At 42.9% G+C, this 27,092-nt stretch overlaps 2 protein-coding genes and 1 non-coding gene across 4 annotated transcripts; 1 reads left to right on the forward strand and 2 right to left on the reverse strand.

The window, feature by feature from the left end:
* The first annotated feature begins 388 nt into the window (after window positions 1-388).
* On the forward strand, window positions 389-7,908 carry CLN5 (CLN5 lysosomal BMP synthase). 2 transcript variants are annotated; one of them, XM_035115975.3, is made up of 4 exons: window positions 389-594; window positions 1,327-1,492; window positions 3,570-3,795; window positions 4,648-7,908. In XM_035115975.3, the coding sequence occupies exons 1-4, from the start codon at window positions 473-475 to the stop codon at window positions 5,157-5,159; spliced, it is 1,026 nt and encodes a 341-aa protein (XP_034971866.3). In that variant the 5' UTR covers window positions 389-472; the 3' UTR covers window positions 5,160-7,908. The 2 variants fall into 2 exon arrangements, with proteins under 2 accessions (XP_034971866.3, XP_088523632.1); XM_088667506.1 differs by having other exon boundaries at window positions 3,573-3,795.
* FBXL3 (F-box and leucine rich repeat protein 3) lies at window positions 7,421-22,999 on the reverse strand. Its single transcript, XM_035116236.3, has 5 exons — window positions 22,740-22,999; window positions 17,250-17,613; window positions 13,922-14,044; window positions 12,029-12,200; window positions 7,421-11,092 (listed from the first exon to the last, which is right to left on the reverse strand). Exons 2-5 carry the CDS (start codon window positions 17,610-17,612, stop codon window positions 10,449-10,451), a joined length of 1,302 nt encoding a protein of 433 aa, XP_034972127.3. The 5' UTR covers window position 17,613; window positions 22,740-22,999; the 3' UTR covers window positions 7,421-10,448.
* A 745-nt stretch (window positions 23,000-23,744) lies between these two features.
* Window positions 23,745-23,816, reverse strand: TRNAE-CUC (transfer RNA glutamic acid (anticodon CUC)). The gene has a single exon. It is a non-coding gene; the product is annotated as a tRNA-Glu (tRNA).
* Between the last annotated feature and the right edge of the window lie 3,276 nt (window positions 23,817-27,092).

The raw sequence follows: 27,092 nt of genomic DNA on the forward strand, positions 1-27,092 counted from the left end.
TCATCTAGTCCAACCCCCTGCAATGCAGAAATCTCAGCTAAAGCATCCGTGACAGATGACCCTCGGTATAAAGGCTTCCTTCTCCGTGTGCAAACAAAAACGACCCAGTGGGGCTGAGAGAGACATAGCTGCCAAGTTCTCCCTTTTTTAAATGGGAAATTCCCTTATGCTGAATAGGTTTCCTCGTGAGAAAAGGGAAAACTTGGCAGCTATGGAGAGAGCCGGCAGCTCTGATTCCCCCGTCGCGATCACGGACAGAAACTAGAGCCCAGAGGCAGAATGGGGAGGGAAACGACAACAGAAGCTCTGGCCAAAACCGTCTCGGAGGTTTCCGCACTGAGCATGTGCCCGACCCCTCGGCATGTGATGGGTTGAACTCTGCTCAGCTGACTGCTGGGAGTGCGAGAGAAACGCGGAAGCGGAGCTCGCCTGCCCTGCGCCGCTTGCTTTCTGCTTGCCGGGGTGCTGCATCATGGCTGCAGGCGGGGAGCCGCCGCGTCTCTGGCTGCTGCTGCTGCTGCTCCTGCAGTTGGAGGCGCCCTGCAGCTCGACATGCGGCTCTCCGGGGGAGCAGCGGTGGCCTGTGCCTTACAGGTGAGAGGATGGCATGTGGGCAGGAGGGGAGAGAGAGAGTCGTCGGGCAGGATTCAACAAGTCTGCTCTCTCTCTCCCCCCCGGCCGCCTAATATTAAGCAGGTGCGGTGATTGCTCACTTCCATGGGATGGGCTCCCCATCCAAAAAATAGGATTTGCAAACATCTGGGCTGTGCCGAAAGTGGAACAGAGGGGTTGCATGCGATCCTGTCGTTCTGCCTGCGCAACAGGCTTGTGCTTGCGCAGGAGAACTCTCCCCTGCAGCCCCTGCCCCCCACACCCCCAGGGGGAGGAAACGAAGAAGTCCTGTTGTGTCAGTGGAGCTTCAGATGTCCAGAGTGGGATCATAGAATAGTAGAGCTGGAAGGGATCCGAGGGTCATCTAGTCCAACCCGTTGGAAATCAGGAGCATATACATTACAGGACGCAAGGTAAAGCTATCAAAAACACGATCTTAGTTCAAAACACCCCTGCTAAGACTTAGATTTATGTATATAGCAGCCAGGTGCACTGACCCATTGTGCCACAGGGTCCGAGCAATTCATGTGCATGCAGTAGTGACTTGCCGAGGGCTGAGCCGTCTCAAAATGGGGAGATTAAGTATAATTATGGGAGGTGGCTCTGCGAGAGAGAAAACTCAAGAGGTGTGCAAGCAAGAGATAACTTCAATTTCTTTTTAAAAAATGGTTTACACAATTTTTTTTTTTAAACCCAACATTTATTTTAATGCAGGCGTTTTGATTACCGCCCTAAAACAGATGCCTACTGTCAAGCTCGTTACACTTTCTGCCCAACTGGCTCTCCCATTCCGGTGATGAGAGATGACGATGTCCTGGAGGTATTTCGGTTACAGGCGCCTGTCTGGGAATTCAAATATGGAGATCTCCTTGGTCATATGGTAAGGTGACATGTGGCTCCTCCTCCTCCACCTCCTCTTCCTCCTCCTCCTCCTCCTCCTCCTCCTCCTCCTCCTCCTCCTCCTCCTCTGTTTTGTCAGCCTTTTGCTAGCATCCCAATTAACATAGATTTCAAAAAGTGCAATACAGAACTGACATTGTTAATTTGATTAACTATAGACCTTGTAAATATATTCAGAAAACATTGTTTACCACTTTTCTGGCAACAGGAGAGTGTTAGGAAATGTTCTGAGAATTTTTATGTAACAGCTTTGAAAGAAGCAATCTTTAAATGGCACTTTCAGGGCGATTTTTATTTTTTTGTTTTATTATTATTCCTGGCTAGTGCCAGTCACTGGCTTGTTACAGTGATTCACTCCCTCCTTCCAGATATTAAATGTGGAAAAGTTTCTATGTTTCTGCAGAGAAATCACGGGACGTCCACTTCCTGGAACTGTACCATTTCCCCAGATTGCTTTGTTATTTTATAGCATTCATAGTGTTGCCTTTCCTGCCATCCAAGGCATGTTACCAAAAAAACTCCAATACGACAGCATAATTGGCCAATTAGCCTTACAAGCTATGCAAAGTATGGCTCACTGATTCTCATAGTTGTTTTTGTTTCGGAGTCTGAAATTTCTAGATTGTGGCAGCTCTGTGCACACTTACCTAGGAGCAAAGTCCATTGAAAATTAAGCGTGATTTACTTCTGTGCTCTGGTTCGCTAGAAGTGGCTTTGTCATGCTGACCACATGACCTGGAAGCTGTACACCAGCTCCCTCAGCCAATAACGCGAGATGAGCGCCGCAACCCCAGAGTCGATCACGACTGGACCTAATGGTCAGGGGTCCCTTTACCTTTACCTATGCATGCAGTGGGTCAGGCTCTTACCCAGGGGTCAGCAACCTTTTCCAGCCGTGGGCCAGTCCACTGTCCCTCAGACCATGTGGTGGGCCGAACTATATTTTGAAAAGAAAAAAAAAAGAACGAATTCCTATGCCCCAAAAATAACCCAGAGAAGCATTTTAAATAAAAGGACACATTCTACTCATGTAAAAACACAATGATTCCCAGAGCATCCGTGGGCCGGATTGAGAAGGCGATTGGGCCGCATCCGGCCCACGGGCCTTAGGTTGCCTACCCCTGCTCTTATCCAGGCGTCAGCAGCCTTTTCTGCCTGTGGGCCGGAGGATTCCCATGGACATTTTGGAAATGGGCAGCGCAGCACCAGAAATCGCTTCTGCGCATGTCCGCCGCTGTGCAGAAGTGATTTCCGGTGCTGGCTGCCCATTTCCAAAATGTCTGCAGCGCCAGAAATCACTTCTGCGGCTGCGTAGATGCGATTTCCGGTGCTGCTTGGCAAGTCCCTACGCTGCGCCGGTTTACCGCAGCGCGCAGGGGACTTGCTGAGTGGGCGGCTCGGTTCACGGGCGGCCCGTGGGCCAGATGAACGGCCTCCATGGGCCATATCCAGCTTATGGGCCAGAGGTTGCCGATGCCTGCTCTTACCCATGGGTAGGAAAACTAAGGCCCGGGGGCCGGATGCAGCCCAATCGCCTTCTCAATCCGGCCCACGGACGGTTCAGGAATTAGCATGATTTTACATGAGTAGCATGTGTCGTTTTATTTAAAATGCATCTCTGGGTTATTTGTGGGGCACAGGAATTCTTTCATTTCCCCCTCAAAAAATATAGTCTTGCTCCCCACAAGGTCTGAGAGACAGTGGATCGGCCCCCTGCTGAAAAGTTTTGCTGACCCCTGCTCTTACTGTTCAATCCTCTGTGTGTTTACTTAGACTCACGTCTCAATTGTATTTAGTGGGGTTTACTCCCATGTAGGTGTTCATAGGATTCTAGAGCAGTGTTAGAAACTCAGATATGTAACCTAATCGCCAGGTGGCACCTGAAACCTAGATTATGATCACCACGATGGAATTTCTCGGCAGGGATTTTGTTTACACTGCAATTTATTATTCTTATTATTCATTTCATTTCTCGGAGTTAAGAGTCCTTATAGAGAGGAGAAATGTGGAGTTATGAACGCACGCCTTCACTTGTGTTGGTTATTCCTGTCTTTTAGAAGATCATGCACGATGCTGTCGGTTTCAAGAGCTCCTTATCTGGGAAGAACTACACAATGGAGTGGTATGAACTCTTCCAGCTAGGGAACTGCACATTTCCTCACCTCCGGCCCAATTTGCTTGCCCCTTTTTGGTGCAATCAGGGGGCCGCCTGCTTTTATGAAGGAATAGATGATGCCCATTGGAAGGAGAACGGGACCTTGGTTCTGGTGACCACAATCTCAGGTAAACATGCAAACATTGTCATGGGGCTTGTTGATGTGGTAGGGCAGGCACCCCCAAACTTCGGCCCTCCAGATGTTTTGGACTACAATTCCCATCTTCCCCAGCCACTGGTCCTGTTAGCTAGGGATCATGGGAGTTGTAGGCCAAAACATCTGGAGGGCCACAGTTTGGGGATGCCTGTGGTAGGGATTCAGAAGTTGTTGGTGCATAATTATTATTCTGGGCTTGGTTCAGGCCAGTAAGCAATCGGAGGGTGTTACTGTATATCCATACATCTCTGCAAATCGTCTGCAATCCTAATCCCACTTTTCTGGGAGCAATCCTTGCTGAAATTAATCAGACTTTCATTTGGGGTTAGAGCCGTTCCTCTGTTTTCTGTGGAACTGGGAAGGTCGCCAGAGGTCTCCAGATCTGAACACTTTGTGGACACAGATTCTGTGTCGTCATGTGCCTATGCAAGGCATTTTGGTGTTCCTTCTGAAATTTCAAAAAGTGACTGCTAGGCTTGCAGAGGAGCATCAGCCCAGCCTGTCAGGGAACACTGAGAGCCAGTGGGGTGTAGTGGTTAGTGTGTTGAGCCCTGGGAGACAGGGGTTCAAGCCATACTCTGCCATAGAGCTGACTGAGAGCCCTTGCGTGTCTCTCAGCTTAACCCATACCTCGCAGGATTGTTGTGGGGATTAAATGAGGAGGGAACCATGTATGCTACGCTGAGCTGTTTGAAGAAAAAGGTGGGAAAGGCTGCAGAATTAAGCAGGTTATTTTAAAGCACAGATAGTATTCAGCTGTGCAGATATGATTCTCCTGTCTCCTTCCTGTGGTGTGATATTGTGTTTTCTTCTTCTTGCACAGGAGCTATGTTTAATCAAATGGCAAAATGGGTGAAATACGACAACAAAACTGGCATTTACTACGAGACGTGGATGGTCAAAGAGAGCCCGGAGGAGCAGGCCAGAGTGTGGTTTGAGCCTTACGAATGCTCCAAGTTTGTACAGAGGACGTACCAAAAGCTGGCTGAGCTGGGGGCCATTTTTAAGAAGATACAAACGAATTACACCACTATTACTCTCTTCAGTGGAGAGCCCACCTGCTTTGGGAATGAAACGGCTATATTTGGACCACACGGAAACAAAACCCTAGCTCTTGCCATTAGAGACTTCTATTCTCCTTTCAAACCTTATCAGTCCGCCAAAGAGTTCTTTCTAAACCTCTTGAGGATATTTGATGAAGTGGTTGTGGACCGTCAATTTTACCTCTTCTATAACTTGGAATATTGGTTTCTGCCAATGAAATATCCTTTCATGAAAATAGCCTATGAAGAAATCCCATTGCCTCACTCAAACAGCACAAAGTTGGACATGTAGTTTTTCTTAATGACTTTTTTTTGTCTAAAGAAAAAACAAACAAAATAAAAACCCCAAACCCATTTTATGCTGAGTTGCCTCGGACATATTTCAGGCTGACATTAAGATGCCTGAAACTACTGGGAGATACCTGGATTTTTACCAACACTGAAAAGATTATCTGCACAGGGAAATGAATGCATCAAGCCTAAGCTATTTTACCTTTAATTGCATGAGGGAATGAGATTCTTTTCCAAGCCTTCAGTTTTCCTTTGACTTCCAGAGACACTTGATATATGCACTGGAACCAATGTGGGTGAATAAGGGTGGTAAATAATTATTCTAAAGTTCTCGTTGTGTGCCCCATTGGACTATCACATAGAATAGAAAATAGGAATGTGGCTGCACATACATTCCTAACCTTGCGGTCAACCTTAAGACAATTACGGGGATCTGCTTGAGCACTTTTAAGTAGTTGCTACTTAAATTTATAGGTTGCAGCTAGTCTAAATTTATAGGTTGCTGTGATTCTAAAGGATGTTTTTTCCTGGATGGCCGCCAGCTGATCTGTGCTGTTACTTGAACTACAAAGTTTTTCAAAATAGGCTCAATGAGTTGGCAGTGTTAATGTGTGTGTTGCAAAACTTCTAATCACAATGAAATTTACTTCTTGCTTCGGATTGAAATTTCATGTCCTTTGTTCATCCATAATCCCTACAGTTTGGATTAAGGTTTTTAATCCTAAAGGAGATCCAAATAACTACTGACCCATAGGTCTTATCTCTATAACTGGGACAGTTTGTGCCAGTGTTTTACATCTTAAATGGAAACTTGGGTTAGTGAGCATAATATCCTTGAGGAAGAGCAAATCGGGTCTGGCTGTTTAAGTTGGCCTAAGGGATAGCACTGTTTAGTATTGGCCCATCTAGCAGATGAATATGTATCAAAATGAGCTAAGCTTTTATTTACTTAAGACATTTTTTTGACTATACCTTTCATGATCACCTATGTAGTACGGTAAATGAGAACGATACTACCTTGATAAAAGATTGTTTTTGATCCATGAACTGTATCAAAACACATCTGCTTAATTAGACGCATTGCACTAATTAAGAGTTCTTTCTGAGAGGGTGTGTTCTCATGGAGTTAAGGAAGAATGTGTCATTGCTTACGCTTTAAGTTTTGAAGATATCTCCCCCCTTCTTCTGTTCCATGAAGGTATTTATTGTCCTATTGTGATGCCATTCTAGTTTCACAGATGTGGTTGCACCTTAAGGATTTACTGCTTGTTATAAAAATAATAATTGTTAATCATCATCCAAAATCCAAAGTTATGGTTTGGCACTCTAAGTTTAGATGTATCATACCTGTTCAAAACAAAACAGGATATTTGCTGTTCCTAAGAGAGAAAAGCCTTTGCTAGCAACATTGAGCCAGCAGTTTTATTCTTGTGAAATATGTTTACCAAGGGTAAACAATGTCATTATTTTTATCTTTGTTAGCTAGTCAACACCAGGGGTAGGCAACCTAAGGCCTGGGGGCCGGATGCGGCCCAATCACCACCTCAATCCAGCCCACGGACGGTCCGGGAATCAGCGTGTTTTTACATGAGTAGAATGTGTCCTTTTATTTAAAATGCATCTCTGGGTTATTTGTGGGGCATAGGAATTTGTTCATCCCCCCCCCCAAAAAAAATAGTCCGACCCACCACATGGTCTGAGGGACGGTGGACCAGCCCACTGCTGAAAAAGGTTGCTGACCCCTGGTCTACACAGACAGAATTCAGTTTTATTAGAATTGCCCTTGCTATAGGTTTCACACACAAGTGCCAGTATGGCCCCTTGAGAAATTATAAATTTTTTTTACCAGTGCTTTTTCTGTGCAGCAAACAATGTGGCAAATCAGCCTCTGCAGGAAGGTGGATAAGAGGAAGCTTCTTTAGATCTAACCAAACTTTATAGAACAGAAAGGGAAATCACATGGAGGAGGAACACTCATTCATATCACAGCAAAGTGACTATGCTGTGACATTTGCCTCCCCCTGCCTGTGGATAATATTAGCTTTGCTCTGCTGCTAAGTTTATTCCTGATTGCTATGGGGTAGGGAGAAAGCAGCCATTAATAACAATACAGTACTAAAATGAAATAGAACGGTAAATCAAGCAGCTACACAGGGGCACTTTTCAAAGTATCAAGATGCTCATTCACACAACCTAAAATAATACCAAGGATGGAAACAATATTACTTAATTTTCATTTTAAAAAACCACACAGAAACCAAGTACATTTTAGAATCAAAAAGGACATTTAAAGTGTTACTTTAAACAAATTCAGATAAAATCTGCCTATTCGATAAAGTTCTACAGAAACATGTATCCTATTCAGATGTAGAGTCCATTGAACAAAATGTTCTTTCAATCATATACTTGTCTTACAGTTCACTCTCATCTATACATCTGGAAATTTGACAGTAATTATAATGGGTACATTTTCTAATTACAAGAGGATCCTACACTCAGAATATAAAATCCATACTTTTTTTTTTCATTTGATGGAATCTAATAGAAAGTGCCTGCAAAGTTTTATCACTTACTCTGTATCACATCATGGTCTTTGTTGGGTCTTTTGAGAAGTAATACTTCTGAAAATATCAGAATCTGTCCAGGTAAACATGTACAAAAACAGGTGCCAAAATGTATTTCTGATTCAATACATTAAGTTACTGTTTTTTAAACGTTAACGCTTTTAATTAAAGGTATCTTTCTTCACATATCATGGAATGGATCTTTTAGTCAAACCTTAAAACGTAGCCTGCATTACCACTTAAACCTTCACTACGTTTGCCTCACACCTTCAGGTTCCGTTTAAAAGCTTGTTTAGACTGTTCTCTGGCATAGTGTTTCCTTGGCCTATTTTGTGTAGGCCTTCAAACCTAGACTTCATTACTCCGGAGACGTTTCTCTTACTAAATACGACTGGAAGAAAAGATTGCTCAAAGAAATGTTTCAAAAATATTTTGGATGTAGATACAAGCTAGCCTTTACACATTGCACCACACTTAAGTTCATAACAGCATACAGTAGGTTTCCTTGGCAAATGTGCTAATGCTGAAGAATATGGAAGCCGCGCCATTATGAAGAATGGGGCTAATGCAATTTTATACTTTAAAAACACCCAAACCAGTATACCTGAAGGAGCGTCTCCACCCCCATCGTTCCGCCCGGACACTGAGGTCCAGTGCCGAGGGCCTTCTGGCAGTTCCCTCGTTGCCAGAAGCCAAGTTGCAGGGAACCAGGCAGAGGGCCTTCTCAGTAGTGGCACCCGCCCTGTGAAACGCCCTTCCACCAGAGGTCAAAGAGAAAAACAACTACCTGACATTTAGAAGACATCTGAAGGCAGCCGTTTAGGGAAAGTTTTTAATGTGTGACATTTTAATGTATTTTTAATCTCTCTTGGAAGCTGCCCAGAGTGGCTGGGGAAACCCAGCCAGATGGGCAGGGTACAAATAAAAAAAGTATTATTTATTTATTGTTTTATTTCCCCCTAGCTCTCAAAATATTTTTGAAATGGAGGAGAGCATTACAGCCAGTTTGCCATGTAGCATGGGGGAGGGGGACTGCCATTTGTGGGATAAGTCTAAAGACCACTGGATTAAGTTGATCACTTATTTTGATCCTGACTGATAGCAGAAAGTTTTATAGCTCTTCTTAGACATTAGTGGTTTTTTGGTACATGCAAGGCGACTTTTCCCTTATAGCAACAACACCCTCAAAAACATCTGAACCAGGCATCCCCAAACTGCGGCCCTCCAGATGTTTTGGCCTACAACTCCCATGATCCCTAGCTAACAGGACCAGTGGTCGGGGAAGATGGGAATTGTAGTCCAAAACATCTGGAGGGCCGAAGTTTGGGGATGCCAGATCTGAACCATCTGAAAAATCATCCTTTGGATGTGAGAGGTGACTGCTATGGAAGGAAAATAAAACTGCTCAAGTGCTTGTGCCTCTCTAGACCCCTGGTCTTGATCAATAAGTAATCTCTTTTGTACCATCGGCTAGGAGAATGTAGCTGTTGTTCAGGTAGGATGGAAGCAACCACCGACGCCTTACTTAACCCTTGTCTTTCTGGTAACAGTGGAGTCCAGACAATACTTTCTTCTTTACACTAAAAAACCATTTATTCCATTTAGCTATTTTGTACAAACATTTGGCTTTGTTTATTATTGAGGAAATATGAACAGCGTAATTCCTAAAAGTAAATGTAGAACAGTTGGGGGGAAACCAATTTTGAGTCATAATCAATATACAGCAGATTCCTCCTATAATACTTTAGCTTCCTGAGCTTTAATAATACCTTAAAACAGGTTTCTGTACAGATTTTAACACCCTATAAACGTCAAATTTAGGTCTCAAAAGTGCAACAAATAAGTTTTTGAAAAACTCATTACTAGTAATTTTTACACAAAAATATTTTTAAGTGATTTAATAAGCATTTTCTATATACAATTCAACTATGTAGCTGTACTGCTCTGTCTTCACATGTCGTACCTTACATCTTATTGTATGTAACTTTAACCTGCGACTCCATAGGATAAATAGCTGAGTGAACATGGCACAGGTAGCATTAGTAACTCCGAGTCTACAAGAAAAGTGACCTTCCACCCTTTACAAATTGTACTTCAGTCTGTAAGGTCAATTGCAGTTCCTAAAGTTAGTTTAAATACTGACATTTATGAGAGTAAAATCTGAGCTACAGCATCTGAGTATCAGTTAACTATTTTCAGTTTCTACATACATTTAGGTAGACCCTGTCTCAAAAGGGGAAAAGAAAATGGAAAAAGTTTTTTTTATAGACAAGTGTTTCAGAACACCCTCAGTCTCCCCTCTTAAATGTTCATTTTAGAAACCAACATTAAGTAGTACGTGAGTTTTCTAGAACACATTGCAAACTACAAATTAGCTTACAGTGGTACCTCGCTAGACGAATTTAATTCGTTCCACAGGTCTTTTCTTATAACGAAAAATTCGTCTAGCGAATCCCATAGGAATGCATTGAATTTTTTTTTGCCCATAGGAATGCATTAATTGAATTTCAATGCATTCCTATGGGAAACCGCGATTTGCTAGACGAATTTTTCGTAAAACAAATTCGTCTAGTGAGACAACCTCCACTAGAAAAAACCTTTCGTTAAGTGGAAATTTCGTTAAGCAGGGCATTCGTTAAGCGAGGCACCACTGTATATGATTAAGCTGCAACATGGCATGATCAAAATGTAAGGTGCTTTTCCATGTGCCCTGCCTTTGTCAGAGACTACCATGTGGGCATCATGTCTGGAAACCAAACTCTACCAAGATGTTTTGACACTTCCCAATGAATCTGCTCCAAGCTATACTTCTGGTCAGGAATCAAGACTTCCTCCATTATAGACAACTGAGACAGGCGGCCACCACACATCTTAACAAACTCCACAAAGGCACTGCAGGAGACTTCGCACTCCCCAAGGCCAATAGCTGACAGATTCTTACAGCGCTCTGCAATGCAAATCAACTCTTCATCCAGTGGCCGTAATCCATTGGCACACACCACCAGTTCAACCAAGCGAGGACACGTCATCCCAACCCGGCCAAGCACTTCCTTGCTTACTGATCTCCCAAAATAAAGGTGAGTGACTGGTATTTCGTATCGGAAGAATAGATCAAACTCTTCTTCGTATAAGAAAAAATACATGACTAAGTTCACTTTGGGAGAATGTTTGATGAAAGCATCCCAACTGCTCTTCTCAATTGTATGGAAGTGCGTCTGTCCAGGGTTTTCACTGACTACATCAATGCGCAAGTGCTCCAATCTGACATGTTTTTCAGAAGACAAAGCAAGAAGGAGCTCATCGCTTAGCAGGTGGTAGTTCAACGCCAGCTCACGTAAACCATGACACTGATCAGCCACACACAGGATACCTTGAGAAGAAAAGAAAATGTTAGAATGTGAATTCACTTCCAAAATGTCTCATCATCATCATCGTCGTCATTATTAGTACAGTCATACCTTGGGTTGCGTTTTCGGATTATGGACGTGCCGAACCCGGAAGTACCAGAATGGGTTACTTCCGGGTTTTGGCGCTTGAGCATGCACAGAAGCGCCAAATCGTGTCACGCACGTGCACAGACGCAGCGCTGCAGGTTGCAAACGTGGCTCCCGCATGGATCAGGTTCGCAACCTGAGGTTCCACTGTAGTAGGATACCGCCCTTCAGCCGAAGATCACAGGGCTGTTCGCAACATTCATACCATGACTCAGCATGACATGCAAATAGATTTTTGAAACAGCTGTAATTGATTGGGACATCTAACACACAGTGGTCAAGTCTATGCATGCACATGTCGGTTTATTAAGCCAAGTTATACATGAGCAAAGTGTCCCCATCCCACTACGGTACAATTCAACACTGCCTGGGGTAATTAACCAGCACCTATTATGTCACACCACCCTATCCTTACGTGCTTCTCAGAGGGCCACAATTCAGAACTTCCTGAACTAATCATGGTCTCCCAATACACCCAAGTGAGAAACTATGGAAAACACGATCAGAATAAACTGGGATCATAAATCACATTTTGAAATTGCTGCAAGATCCTTGTTTCTTCTGACCCTGCTAACCGTAGTTTGACACTTAGAATATACCAGGAATCTATTATTAATCCAGAAACTGTTGTTTCTCCAGGGTCACCCATTGCGTTAACAATAATTACTTTACATAGATTATACTATATGTAGTCAAACAATTATGATATAACTGAATGTACTAAGGAAAAATATGTGCTAATAATTCTGACATAAGACTGGACAGTAAAAAACTAAGATAATCACACTTAGATATTCTAAGAGTAAGCTCACCTGCTGGAGAAACATGAGGACAACTGTTCATCTTCAACAGTTTCAGAGTATCACTGTTGTTAGCAACTAGGACCTTAAGAGATGGATCATCTACTGGTGTATCATTTATCTTAAGTGAAGAAAGTGATTTGGAGTTTACAAACACCACAGTCAGTGCAGAAATAAAGTGTGACTGTAGAAAGGAGAAAAAATAGAGAAATCAAAAAGGAAACTTTATACCCACAATAGAAAATGTATTTCACCCCCCAAAGAAAATCTGGAAAATGACTCAAAATGTTGAGCAACCAACCTATTTTTCAGCTGCTCCTAAAACAGTACATAGAGATAGACTAACTCAGTTTATGAATATTTATCACAAGTTCACAGTTTGCCACTCATCCGGAAGAAGCTAAGATTGCCTCCAGCAAGCACAAAAAAGGCACATTTTAACAATAAGTGTAGCTTGTTGCTTGGAAGAGAGCCAAGACTGGATGTCCCAGATTTACACTGAGCTGCCTTTCTTTCGCCTATTGCAAATAATAGGCTTTTCCTCAGGAAGTACAGAGTTCTGCCATAAATTTAACACATCCAATTCCACTTGTGCCAGCAAGCTCCAATCAGTGCAGTTGGGGAAATAGCCAAATTAGCGTCTGATGGCCCTGCTGTATGGCAGAGGCACTGGACTGAGCAGAGGTGTCTCTTAGCCCAGTGGGCCAGTTGCCCCAGGTGGCCTCCATTTGCCTCCCCTTCAACCCATGGAGTGGTAAGCAAAATCTGGGGGGGCAGGGTAACGGTTATCATTGTGTGAGATCTACATCTCTGTCTGGGTTTACCCTCTCCAAAGACTCGAAATGGTTGTCTTCCGCTCAATGGGAACCCTGGTTCCTTCATCAGCCTCTCTAAAAGACGGCTTCCCAGATCTGCTCACCATGGCCAGCAGATTCCTGCCTCACCCTGGCAACAGCCAGACACTCATAGAATCATAGAGTTGGAAGAGACCACAAGGGCCATCCAGTCCAACCCCCTGCCGAGCAGGAAACACCATCAAAGCATTCTTGACATATGGCTGTCAAGCCTCTGCTTAAAGACCTCCAAAGAAGGAGACTCCACCACACTCCTTGGTAGCAAATTCCACTGCCGAACAGCTCTTACTGTCAGGAAGTTCTTCCTAATGTTTAGGTGGAATCTTCTTTCTTGAAGTTTGAATCCATTGCTCCGTGTCCACTTCTCTGGAGCAGCAGAAAACAACCTTTCTCCCTCCTCTATATGACATCCTTTTATATATTTGAACATGGCTATCATATAACCCCTTAACCTTCTCTTCTCCAGGCTAAACATACCCAGCTCCCTAAGCTCCTTCCAGGAGTTCACCTCTTTGTTCCCCTTTTGCCTGGATGGATCTCCAGCCAGTAGCTTTCCTCTCCCTCAGCTCCCTTTCCCCCAGGAGGATTTGAGGCCTTGTCAAGCAGCAGTGCCTGCAGCCATGTCTGGTTTCAGGTGTTTCCTACCTAAGTGTTAGATGGAGAGGGGAAGCTGCAGGACTTCCCTGCCTGAAAGCTCCTTTCCCTGCCAGCAACCTTCTCAAGTTCCTACTGATGAGTCCAAGTCCCGTCAACTGGAGCCCTGGCTCTCTTAAGTAAGAAACACAGGGTGCAGCAAGGCCGTTCCTGGCAGCCTTTAACACAGAACAAAGCTTGCAATGCTCACTTTCATCCACAATGCAGCCAGCACAGGGACAGAAAGAAACAGGGTGTGGGCCAATGGAGCATGCTACATGGTTTGAAAAGGTGTGAAATAGGATCATCACGGAGGCAAAAAGCTTTTCACATCACACACAATGAACTGACAAATTCATAATTTGTTGCTTGAGCAGCTTCCCTTCTAACAACATAGTTTTCCAGTAGGATCAATTACCTTTGGCAAATCCATGAAGCTTGGTCGAGCAGTGGAAATTAGTCCAAGTGTTTTTAAAGAACAGTTCACAAGCTGTGATAAGATATCACAAGCTGCTTCAGCCGATTCCTTGCTGCTGTCCACCTTAAAAAGGAAACAAACACACAATGGATGCAAATATCACTCCAAACACTGAAAAAATTTTTAAGTTGTTCTATTTAAAACATTCATACTCTACCTCTTCATGGACTTACACACTTTTGCTATTATTAACTTTGTTGCTGCTACAAAAGATCAGACGAGAAAAGTAACTCCATTTTAGGGCACACATATGTTAAATGTTGGGTAAAGGATTCTAGCTATTAGTTGTCTCTAATAATTATCAGTTATAGATACAAATAGTTTCTAATTAGAATCATAGAGCTGGAAGAGACCACAAGGGCCGTCCAGTCCAACCCCCTGCCAAGCAGGAAACACCATCAAAGCATTCTTGACATATGGCTGTCAAGCCTCTGCTTAAAGACCTTCAAAGGAGACTCCACCACACTTCTTGGCAGCAAATTCCACTGTCGAACAGCTCTTACTGTCCGCTTCTCTGGAGCAGCAGAAAACAACCTTTCACCCTCCTCTATATGACATCCTTTTATATATTTGAACATGGCTATCATATCACCCCTTAACCTTCTCTTCTCCAGGCTAAACATACCCAGCTCCCTAAATAAATGGAATAGAATGTGCAAACCCACGGCTCACTCATGTAATGCCAAACCATGGTTTCAAGGTAAGTGTAAAATCATTCCCCGTCTGCCTGCTGTGGGTAGCTGCTCTTTCAACCTACTCATTATCAGTTGATCGTTTGCAGTCGTGCTCAGGCATGCTTCGCAGCACTATGATTAAGATTGTAAACCTATTGAAGAATTCTTAGTTGAGAAATCATCTAGCTTCAAACAGGTGGACTAATCATTTAACATTTTTCACAGCAACAAAAATGGCAACAGGTAATTTTATTATAATTTGTTTAACTAGAAAATTTAACAAATGAAAGCCTTGGCTCATTTTTAGAAAGAATAGCCATCTTAAAACATTTTTCACTCCCCCTTACTGTATTGTACTCACACCAAAGTAGCTTCCAAAAATAAGTGTGCCCTTGATTCATAGACAAAACTACTGCTTTAGTTGATTAAACTATTAATTAAAATGGTTAATTTGCTGCCTAATTATAACACATTTCTCCCAGAACTCTATGAGAAATCTCCCTCGAAATGTCAGTGGCTACCTGAAGTTGAACAGGGAAACATAAACACTAAAAAAACAGGTCTGAATATGCTTTGTAATGCAGTTTTCTTAACATCATTACAGTCAGTCAATAAACTTTTATCTGTTTTATAGAATATGAATTTTGTGTTGCTAAAATAATGTTCAAAAAAACATTCAACCTTTAGTGTGACATGAACAACCAGGGTTGAGTTTCTGTGAGCCTCAGGTTCACATGCTCCTCCTCTCCTCTCCAACTATGTAGTTGGGAGAAGTTCAGAAGCTTTTGCTTAATTGCAGTTTGTTGTGCTGTTTGAACTAACAAAAAGGTGGTTCACATTAAATGCAGCTATAGTTACTGAAGCTGGCTTGATTAAACCATCCATAGAAAAGAATGTGAACTCTTGCCTGGTGTCACAATGATGCACAACCATTTCAATCCCATCCTTATTCAAATACCCTGATGAAGAATACTAAATACATGGGCTCATATAACCCCATCTCACATACAAGTGCATCTTTCTGAATCTGACTAGATCTCTTTTAAAAAAACCTCTCAGGACACCATATCATTCTGAAGGAAAGCAAAACAAGGAAGACAAACATTATCGTAATAGGATGCATTCCCAATAATGAACACAGTGATATATTTTTTTTGGGGGGGGGGAACCTCCTGTCAGTTTAACTTAAATATAAGATGTTAAATACTGAGAGAATTAACAGACATCAGTCATTTTCAAAGCAAACTTGTAATACGAGTCTAACAACATGGACAGCATGAAGGGAAGTTAGTCATGGACAAATTATTCTCAGGAGATTTTAGTTGTGACCTGTGAGTATGCCCTGGGCTCATTCAGGAGGAAGGGCAGGATACATGTGGAATAAATAAATAAATAAATATTAATCAATTCAGACACAAAAAAGCTCGTAATTATCTCTTACAGTTTCCTGACATTCATGGGTTTTTCAGTCTAAATTGCATGAATTAAAAGTAGTGTCTTGCACTTCTAATCCTTAACTTGGAACCTACCCTTCATTCTTTAATCACAATGGGGCTTTCTCGTTTTATCTTCTCCTTTGCAGATCCCTAAAAATCTGCCACTAAGAACTAAGAAACATCTTCAGAACAGAGCAGCACAGAAGGAAGTAAAAACTGCAGCCCTTGTGGAACTGTACCTTTTAAACCAAACCCATGTTCTTCATTTTACAATGGCAACTGCATTAGTGCTTTTCCTCAGTAGAACTGCCATCTTTCCCCACTAAGGGAGCTGGAGTAAAGCAAGCTGGGGGTCGAGACTTAATGCCAGGTGAACCAGAACCATCTACAATCTATTGTTTGAGGGGAGGCCGTAGGACATTTCTGTTGTGATGAGTGGCTGTGCACTGGGACTAGCGCCAGAAAGATAGAAGGAACAACTATCTCTGTGCTGAAACAGCAACATTAAAGTCCCTGCAACATGAAATCTCTCTTTGGGGACTCTCTGAAGCAGGTGTTGAGGGGTGTTTGAGTTGAATAGAGAAAATTAAAGTCCTACTGCGCCAGTGGAACCCTGCTGGTGCAGTATCAATTATAACTCACAAGTTTTTCTTGTTAAACGTTGGCACAGCATCATCAGGATTAGTTTTTACCATGCTTGAAATTATCATTTTCAGGTAGACACTTCCTAACTCACTGTAGAGATATATACATTAACTGGATACTGTTAGCTTATTTGATTCAAACAATAACATAAATGCAGATGTAAACTAGAAATCCCCCTTCTGTGTTCACTTAGATTGCCTTGCTCCCTACAAAGATAAGCTCTAAAATTCATTCTCAGTTTCTATTTTAGGTAACAAACGACCAACATGCAGGTTCGGAATGAGGTTCATTTTAGACCCGATCACTGCAGGAAATATTGCTACTTACAAAACATGCTTCAAAGATTTTCACTGTTATAGTAATGATTTATTTTCTCCTACTTTCCTAGCAAATGCCAATTAACTGGCCAGACAGGGAGCTGGCTGCAAATGTCGCAAATATGTGCAGTTGCGGAAAAGCCAGCAATTTATGAAGTATTCAACTGTCTTTTTAAAAAAGTTATAAAACTGTTACCTTGAAGCTGACATATTGTAGATGATTGGAATGTCTTTTAATAATTTGCTTGATGAGGTCTGGATGAGTAGCCTTGAAGTAAGATGTAGCTGGCTGATTCAGTTCAAATTCAAAGCATCTCCATAATTCAGGCATGTGGAACACTTTGTTCCACACACGGCAGACTTGGGCTGCATGAGCACGATCAAGAAGAGGCAAATACTGGAACACCTGCAGTAGAATATCTGGAATTAGGCTCCCCCAGTCAGGGCCCTGAAATACTTCAGCAGATTCTTCATCTGTAATTTTCACTTTTTTGCCATCTGCTGTATTCTCATCTGATAAATGATTGCTGGTCTTGCTGTTTTTTCTGCCTCGTTTCATTCTATCAAGAGAAACACATTTCAGAATATATTAGCTCTACAAGTTAAACAGCATTTTCAAAAGATATCAAGTTCTCTCTTACTATAAAGCCTCCAAAATTAAGTAAGATCTGAAAGCAAAACATCCAGAGGTGTGGAATAATTTCTTTTTTTTTCCATGTAAGGAACATTGATCTGGAAAAGATTTTTATAATGCCATCTTCTCAAATGAGATTCTCACAATGACACTACAGCTTTTGAAAGGTATTAAGACAGACAGTACTGGTCTTTTTGCATATCACTTTAAATCATACTTAAAATAAAATGTTTAAATGTGAACGTGCAGTATGTTAGTGCACACTGCTTAAATAATGGGAGCTTCTGCTGCACTGCTGGGAAACAAGTCATGGTCTGGCTGAGCATTACGTCTAAATCTGAGCATGTGGATTGTTTTCCAAAAACAAACCATGAGTGGTACCCAAGAAGAAGTTTTGGGTTTTTCCCTGATTTATTGTTCACCATCACATCTGTCCAACGTAAACATTCATTCATTATTATCCATAAATCAAAATTGTCAAACATCACAACCACAAACTCTCCAACAATAAATTTTCTTCATCAACCTGTGACTTCCCGTCCTTTCCATATTTCTTCCATTTTAATAAGCTTGATGCATAAACTTAACTACTTAATAACTGAAAAAGTATTAAAGCTCATATACATTTTCCTTTAACATAATTATTTACAGAGGCTACTCAAAGGCTACAACCGTGTTCAGGTCATGGCAACTCTTTTTAAAATGTTTCTTAAAAGGTTCCCAGCTTGAAATAAACTCGTTTGGACTTATCTTTGATATTTTCAGAAAGATTATCTAGCTCAGCATACTCTACCAACTTCAATATCCATTCAGTTCTAGTTGGAATTATGTCACTCTTCCAATGTTTTGCTATACATATTCTCGCCGCAACAGTAGTGTATAAAAAAGTCCTTGCATTTCTGGGGATAGCTAAGCCTGTTATACAGAGTACGAATGACTCTGGTTTTTCTAAAAGATTTATATTTAATATTTTTTAAAGTTCAAATTAAATGTCATTCCAATGGGGTTTGATCTTTTTACATACCCACCACATATGGAACATACGGTAGTGGCACCCTGTTCTCCACATCTCCAGCATGTATTTGGGACATTATAAAACATTTTAGCAAGTTTGTAAGGAGTCAGATACCAACAATATAACATCTTTTGGAAATTATCCCTTAAAGTGTAGCATGCTGTGAATCTCCAGTTGACTTTCCAAAGGTTTTCCCATTGAGACATCTCTATATTGTGACCAAAGTCTTGGGCCCATTTGATCATGGCTGATTTAACCTCCTCCTCCTTGTCTTGGTTAGTGCTCAAGAATCATTTTGGGTGAAATAAATCATAAGCCTGGGTTCAGATGTAATGCTAAGCCAGCCATGGCTTGATTCCCAGGAGTCAGAGAAGAGTGAAGCATCTGCAATTTCGGCAGTGTGCAGTGTCACAGTATGATGTAGCAGAAAGAGGTTTTACTATTCTTAGCATAGCAATAGAACATTTTTCAGTTTACCATTATTGTGCTATTTTGAAAAACCATTGTCTAATTAAGCTGGCTGAACTATGTGTAAAGCAGGTAGGTAGCCGTGTTGGTCTGAGTCGAAGCAAAATAAAAAAATTCCTTCAGTAGCACCTTAAAGACCAACTAAGTTTATATTTTGGTATGAGCTTTCGTGTGCATGCACACTTCTTCAGATACATGTGTAAAGCAGTAAATCCTACAATATTTGTTTATGGCAGCACCAGTATATGCCCTCACCCTAAGCAGTTACAGTATTTGATGGCACCAAAAGTCTTAAGATCAGACTACAAGAATATCAAATGAAAAATTAATTTGGGTGTAGTCTAAATAACTACGTAGTTACAATACAATTGTACTGAGAATGACACTATTCAATCAACACTTTTAAAAAGGGTGGAGTGAGGACTAGCCCTTAGTGTGCTTTGAATACACCTATTCAAAGTGCAAGCTGGATTTCGAAAGGGCAGAGGAACCAGAGACCAAATAGCAAACATGCGCTGGATTATGGAGAAAGCTAGAGAGTTCCAGAAAAACGTCTACTTCTGCTTCATTGACTATGCAAAAGCCTTTGACTGTGTCGACCACAGCAAACTATGGCAAGTTCTTAAAGAAATGGGAGTGCCTGATCACCTCATCTGTCTCCTGAGAAATCTCTATGTGGGACAAGAAGCTACAGTTAGAACTGGATATGGAACAACTGGTTGGTTCAAAATTGGGAAAGGAGTACGACAAGGTTGTATATTGTCTCCCTGCTTATTTAACTTATATGCAGAATTCATCATGCGAAAGGCTGGACTAGATGAATCCCAAGCAGGAATTAAGATTGCCGGAAGAAATATCAACAACCTCAGATATGCAGATGACACAACCTTGATGGCAGAAAGTGAGGAGGAATTAAAGAACCTTTTAATGAGGGTGAAAGAGGAGAGCGCAAAATATGGTCTGAAGCTCAACATCAAAAAAACCAAGATCATGGCCACTGGTCCCATCACCTCCTGGCAAATAGAAGGGGAAGAAATGGAGGCAGTGAGAGATTTTACTTTCTTGGGCTCCTTGATCACTGCAGATGGTGACAGCAGTCACGAAATTAAAAGACGCCTGCTTCTTGGGAGAAAAGCAATGACAAACCTAGACAGCATCTTAAAAAGCAGAGACATCACCTTGCCGACAAAGGTCCGTATAGTTAAAGCTATGGTTTTCCCAGTAGTGATGTATGGAAGTGAGAGCTGGACCATAAAGAAGGCTGATCGCCGAAGAATTGATGCTTTTGAATTATGGTGCTGGAGGAGACTCTTGAGAGTCCCATGGACTGCTAGAAGATCAAACCTATCAATTCTTAAGGAAATCAGCCCTGAGTGCTCCCTGGAAGGACAGATCGTGAAGCTGAGGCTCCAATACTTTGGCCACCTCATGAGAAGAGAAGAATCCTTGGAAAAGACCCTGATGTTGGGAAAGATTGAGGGCACTAGGAGAAGGGGACGACAGAGGACAAGATGGTTGGACAGTGTTCTCGAAGCTACGAACATGAATTTGACCAAACTACGGGAGGCAGTGCAAGACAGGAGTGCCTGGCGTGCTATGGTCCATGGGGTCACGAAGAGTCGGACACGACTAAACGACTAAACAACAACAATCTCAGTTCTGCCAACATGTTGTTTACAGTGTGCAGACTGGTTACACAGAAAGGAGCCAAGCCATTGCTATTTTTATCCTTTTCGTTACCTCTAGGTGTACTGTTTGCGAACAGAGGAAGGAAAGCATCACTAGAATTTTGAGGTTGTTAATCACCTTTGACACTAACAATCTTTAAGAACTAGACAACTTTTATTGAGTTTGCTGCGTTGTACTTCTTATTCTACCCAACAAACTGGGCAGCTACAAATAAATAAATTCAAGGCAGTGCAGAGAACTACTGTCAAGAAAAAGGAAGGGAAACTCCACAGGGTGCAGACACCTAAAGAGAGCCCAAGGATTACTACCTGTATACAAATATTTCTAAAACTACAGCAGTCACCACACTGGGACTTAGAAGTGTTTTTTTATATATATCGTAACTTTACTGACACTGTGCAATGGCATTTGGGTGCTTCTGGTCACTCTTCCTTTCCTGTAAAAAGTTTGTAATGGATAATTTGCACCATACAGTACATTTACAAATATGACGTTGCCTCTTAGCTGTGCAGCTGGCAGAGTAGGTACGTATCATAGGTGTAGCAAAGTATATGTTGTGCTGGTGGGGGGGAGGGGGAGAGAAACGTTTGCCAGAAGTGTCTCTAAGGTCTTACAATACGCTTCAATGAGGCACAGCATATTAGTTTGGCAATGTGGGCAGTAAAACAGATCTCTGTGCAGAGCTGTTTAAACGGTTAAAAAGAGAACACTTTGTTTACAGAGTAGCTTTCCCTCTGAAAACCGGCTTAAAAATTTTATGTCATTCCAGGGCAACTGGATACAATTAATCCACAACTTATGGGTGCAGCTACTGGGTCTGAGATGAAGGGAAATATTGGGGGGGGGTGACATAGACAGAAACAACTGGGATAGCTAAATTGGTAGAGCATGAGATCCTTAACCTCAGGGTTGTGGGTTTGAGCCTCACATTGGGCAAAAAGATTCCTGAATTGCAGGGCATTGGGCTAGATTTCCAACTGATTCTATGAATGACAGCAGGAGCTGGAGAGAGGCATAGCTGCCAAGTTCTCCCCTTTTTTAAGGGAAATTCCCTTATGCTGAATAGGCTTCCTTGTGAGAAATGGGAAAACTTGGCAGCTATGGAGAGAGGTGAGCAAATCCCCTTGGGGTGGGAAAAATTGCTTTGATACGATTGATTTTTAGACTGGGGTTTTGTTTATTTGCTAATTAGTGGGTCAGAGTATTCCATTGTTCATTATTTGAGAATTGTTAATGGTGTCTGCTACTACCGGTAGTCATACTCCCCTTCCCCCCTCCACAGATGATACGTTGTAGTTAATATTAATGTATTATATGATTCCCCCCTCCTTTTCCCCTATGGTATTATGTACACAGTACTGTATTGCAAAATAAAAATCTTTGCTATAGGTCGCTTGGAGACCTTCGGGTGAAAAGCTCCTAGTAAGTCGTTTGTTTTTTATTATTGCTATTATTATCAAAACATTTTTCTGATTTTACGGTTTTGTCTTGAGGTCTGTTTGCTGGTTTTTTAAAAAATAATAATCAATCGGCGTACAACTCCCTCCCATCAGATGTCACCTTTAGAAGACACCTGAAGGCAGCCCCAGTATAGGGAAACTTTTCAATGCTTCATGCTTTCTTATGTTTTTATTTATTTATTTATGTTGGAAGCTGCCCGCAGTGGCTGGGGCAACCCAGTCAGATGGGCGGGGTGCAAATAATTTATGATGATGATGATCACTATGACTATCACCCTCCTCCTAATCATCGCCACCTTAAACGGAATAAATGGAATAAATAACATAAAACCCAGAGCATGGCGGCCACGCCTGCGTGGAGCTGGAGGGGCGAAGGGGGCACCCAGAAACCCCCACCCCCACCCGGGCCGCCGGGGTCACCTGTCGGAGGCAGCTCCCGTCCTCCGCGTCGCTTATCCGGGGCCCCTCAGTCCTTCCTTCCTGCCGCCTCCTCCTCCTCCGCCGCCGCCTCCTCCTCATCAGCGGCCCCGCCAGTCACAAGAGGGGGGCCTCGCCAAGAAGCCACCAGGCTGCCCGGCCCGCCCCGCTCTGCGCTCTGGTCGGCAGCTGAGGGACAATAGCCAACCGCTGCCCGCGCACCCGCCCACCGCCTGTTTACTTCAAAATGGCGGCGCTCGTCTGACACAGCGACGGAGCTGGCCCTCGACCGCGCATGTGCGGAAGGGAGGTGTTTGCGCATGCGGCCTCGCCCTCGTCTCCCACTACAGCGCTCTCTCCCACTACAGTAGACGCCCGTAGAGGGAGGTTTCCTAGAACGTCCCGTAAACGGCGCTTCCTAGACGTTCTCGACGCTGTCACGTCGCCGTCCGTTTCCGAAACGCCCATTTCCCTTAACGGCTGGTTCCGCTTGGGTAGGTATGATGGGAGTTGTAGTCCAACCGCAGCTACCGGTAGTTTGAGGAATAACTGGCGGGAAGGGAATGGCCAGAGGGAGCAAGAAAGGGGGCAGCTGCTATTATTATTATTGTTGTTGTGGTGGTGGTGGTTGTTATTAATCATTATCATTAAAAGGTAAAGGGACCCCTGACCATTAGGTCCAGTCGTGACCGACTCTGGGGTTGCGCGCTCATCTCGCATTATTGGCCGAGGGAGCCGGCGTATAGCTTCCAGGTCATGTGGCCAGCATGACAAAGCCGCTTCTGGCAAACCAGAGCAGCACATGGAAACACCTTTTACCTTCCCGCTATAGCGGTTCCTATTTATCTACTTGCATTTTGATGTGCTTTCGAACTGCTAGGTTGGCAGGAGCTGGGACCAAGCAACGGGAGCTCACCCCGTCACAGGGATTCAAACCTCTGACCTTCTGATCAGCAAGCCCTAGGCTCAGTGGTTTAACCCACAGCACCACCTGGGTCCCAAGAAGTGTTCCATGACCGGGAATCGAACCCGGGTCGCGGCGGTGAGAGCGCCGAATCCTAACCACTAGACCACCAGGGAAATCATTATCATTACAAAATAATAATCATGCGAAGGAGAGGTGTGGACATTCGGCTGCCTAACATAGGAGCCCAACTAGAGGACCAATGTTGCTTCCTAGGTTGAAAGCGCTTGCAATGTCCCTGTTGGTTTCTGTGAAAGAATTGTGGGGATTTTTAAAATTCTTATTTTGAAATTATATATATAGATTAAGTTAAAAAAGAAAGAAATAGAACCAAGTTACACGTTCAAGATCTGCAGAGCCCTACCCCAGTGGTAGCTGGTAACGTTTTGACTATGCAGTTCTTAACCTTGATGCTTCCACTACAAAATATGGCTTGCATATTTAAGAAAAGTGCCACGACACATGTGCAGAGTGCAGTTAGTTGTCTCTAAAAAAAAATCAGTTATTTTCTGCAACATCAATGGAAGAGCTTTCATGTATGTGGGACCAAGTGTCATTTTTTCAGACACATTTGACTCAAGACAGTGTTTAGAAATTAAGTCGTATAATCTTTGAATTCATGTATCATTTACATCTACGCTAAACACAGCAAAAGCTTTTACAATGTGAGGAAAGCTTGCTTCCAGTTGTGTGCAGCTCCCCACCCCCCAAAAGAATCAATTTATTCATTATCCAAACACTTTTTAAATTAAAAGAACAAAGTATTCCAGCCAATATACAAAAATAATGGTTATGTTTGAATAAGGCCACATCAGAGCACAGCAGAAGATATTTGAAATGCATGGCTCAGTCCCAGAAATGTGAAGTCGTAATCTCTGCTCATGTGTGGAGTTCATCACACCAGACTGATCATGATCAGCCTCTGCTGTGTCTGAATTTGGAGAAAATATCTTCCAGGTTTCGGAAGACAGGCTCAGAGACAGAGCCCAAATTTTCATTGTAGAGATTCACTGACCAGCTCACATAAGAAGCCAGAAACAACAGTGACAGAACTTTCCTCCATTTGTGTGTGTTCCAAAATATATCCACTGCTACGGAATGGGCTTGTTGGAAGCACATCCACACACCTTTCCTGGAAATACTCTGGGATTGCATGTGGCTCAGATCTACCTTGCCTGCCTTGCTTCACTCAGCATATGCTGCAGGTTTTAATGAGCAAGTGTAGAGAATTGATTAATACAGTGTTTGCTGCAATACGCACCAGGCATAAGAACATAGGAAGTTGCCTTATACAGAATCAGACCGTTGGTCCACCTAGTTCAGTATTGTCTAAACTTACTGGCAGCATCTCTTCAGAATTTCACATAGGTGTCTCTTCCCCAACCCAATGTCAGGAACTGAACCCGGGACCTATCACTGAGCTATGGCCCTTCCCAACGCCATCCTATCTTTCTCCTCACAATTCCAGTTCAAAATAAATGCAAACTATTAAGTAAAAATGATAATAATAGAGATTCACTGTTGCTTGCTTGCTCTCTTGCAAGTGCACAAAACAAATGCTAAACACAAAAAGCACTCTTCAGTAGGAAACACTCCCTGTTGTTTTCTCTGCCCTTCAGAAAAAGAGCTGTGAGCATGCACAGAACCAATGTATAATCCCGATAGTCTAATACAGGCATCCCCAAACTGCGGCCCTCCAGATGTTTTGGCCTACAACTCCCATGATCCCTAGCTAATAGGACCAGTGGTCAGGGATGATGGGAATTGTAGTCCAAAACATCTGGAGGGCCGAAGTTTGGGGGTGCCTGGTCTAATACTACCACATTTGGCTGTTTTTGGTGCAGTCCTGATTTTTCCCATATCTGCCTCATAACAACAGATGGAGAGCCTTCCTACTAGGGCTGACTTTCCAATAGTTGGCTCAGCCACATAGTTTTTCTGCTTAGACACATGGAAAGGACCTCTTTGTCTCAGCTATACTTTTCGATTAGGATTGACTGAGTGGTGCAGGAAACCAATTGACAGAAATGCCTCAGTAAATTCCAGAAAGTATGAGACAGGAAAGTGTGTGTGGTTTTGAGGAGCAATTTTTGTTTAAATGCTTGACATTTTCAACAGGTTATGCTACAGTGAACCAGCCTCCACTGATGCTGTCCAATATCCAAATCTGGATTTTCCATCAGAAATAAACTGGGAAGAACCAGCCAGTTGCCAGGCTCCCAGAACAACAATTAGGGACAGCACTTTGTTCATTCCTAGCAAAGTTTATGGACATAGCAAAAAAGTAATAATGTCTTTCCAGAGTGCTCAACTTCCTCTTGTTGATTTCAGGCACTCTGGAATAACATCCCATTAATTTGTACCTAGGATGCTTAATAATAATAATAATAATAATTTTTTATTTATACCCCGCCCATCCGGCTGGGTTTCCCCAGCCACTCTGGGCGGCTTCCAACAAAAGATTAAAAGTACATTAAAACATCATGGGCGTCTGATGTAGTTTCCAGAGTGCCTGACATGCACCGGAGGAATACAAGCATCCTGGAGAATCAGAGATTTGTAGACCATGACGGTCATCTAGTTCAGTGTTTCTCAACCTTTTTTGGGCCAAGGCACACTTGTTCCATGAAAAAAATCACGAGGCACACCACCATTTAAAAAGTTAAAAAATTTAACTCTGTGCCGCCCTATATTGACTATATAATTATGACTGTAAGAAACACTTGCCAATTGCTGTGTTGGTTGCAATCTCCTGTAATAAGGCTTCACAAGCTGCTGATTTCTCTGCCAGCACAATCCTTTTCTCAGCAATTTTCAGGTTGAGCTCATCCAGCCAGCTTCTTTAAGTTTGTCTAAAACCACCCTCCCGTGGTGGTGGCTGTTGAGAGCTGCGCTCGCCCCGCGTCCATAGCTGCCAAGTTTTCCCTTTTCTCGCGAGGAAGCCTATTCAGCATAAGGGAATTTCCCTTTAAAAAAGGGAGAACTTGGCAGCTATGCCCGCGTCGTTACCCGGCCGGCTTCCTTTCCGGCGGGTCAGTGCTGTTTATTGACGGCCGCCAGGCACGTGACAATGCAAATCGCCCTTCTCGTCGCCGCACGTCGCGGCACACCAGCCAGCGTCTCGCGGCACACTAGTGTGCCGCGGAACAGCGGTTGAGAAACGCTGATCTAGTTCAACCCTCTACAATACAGGAATCTGTTTGCCCAAAGTAGAGCTTGAAACCAGGACCCTGAGATTAAGAGTCTCATGCTCTACCAACTGAGCATTTTGAACATTGAGTGGGAAGATGAGTGGGGTTATGACTCCAGGAATACTCTATGAGTGAACTGATAAAAAAGGGTTTTTTGGTGGAGGGGGGGTTGTGGGAGGGGGTAATTTACAATAATTACAC

The sequence above is a fragment of the Zootoca vivipara genome, chromosome 4 (assembly GCF_965207765.1).
Source record: "Zootoca vivipara chromosome 4, rZooViv2.hap1.1, whole genome shotgun sequence".
Lineage (NCBI taxonomy): Eukaryota > Metazoa > Chordata > Lepidosauria > Squamata > Lacertidae > Zootoca > Zootoca vivipara.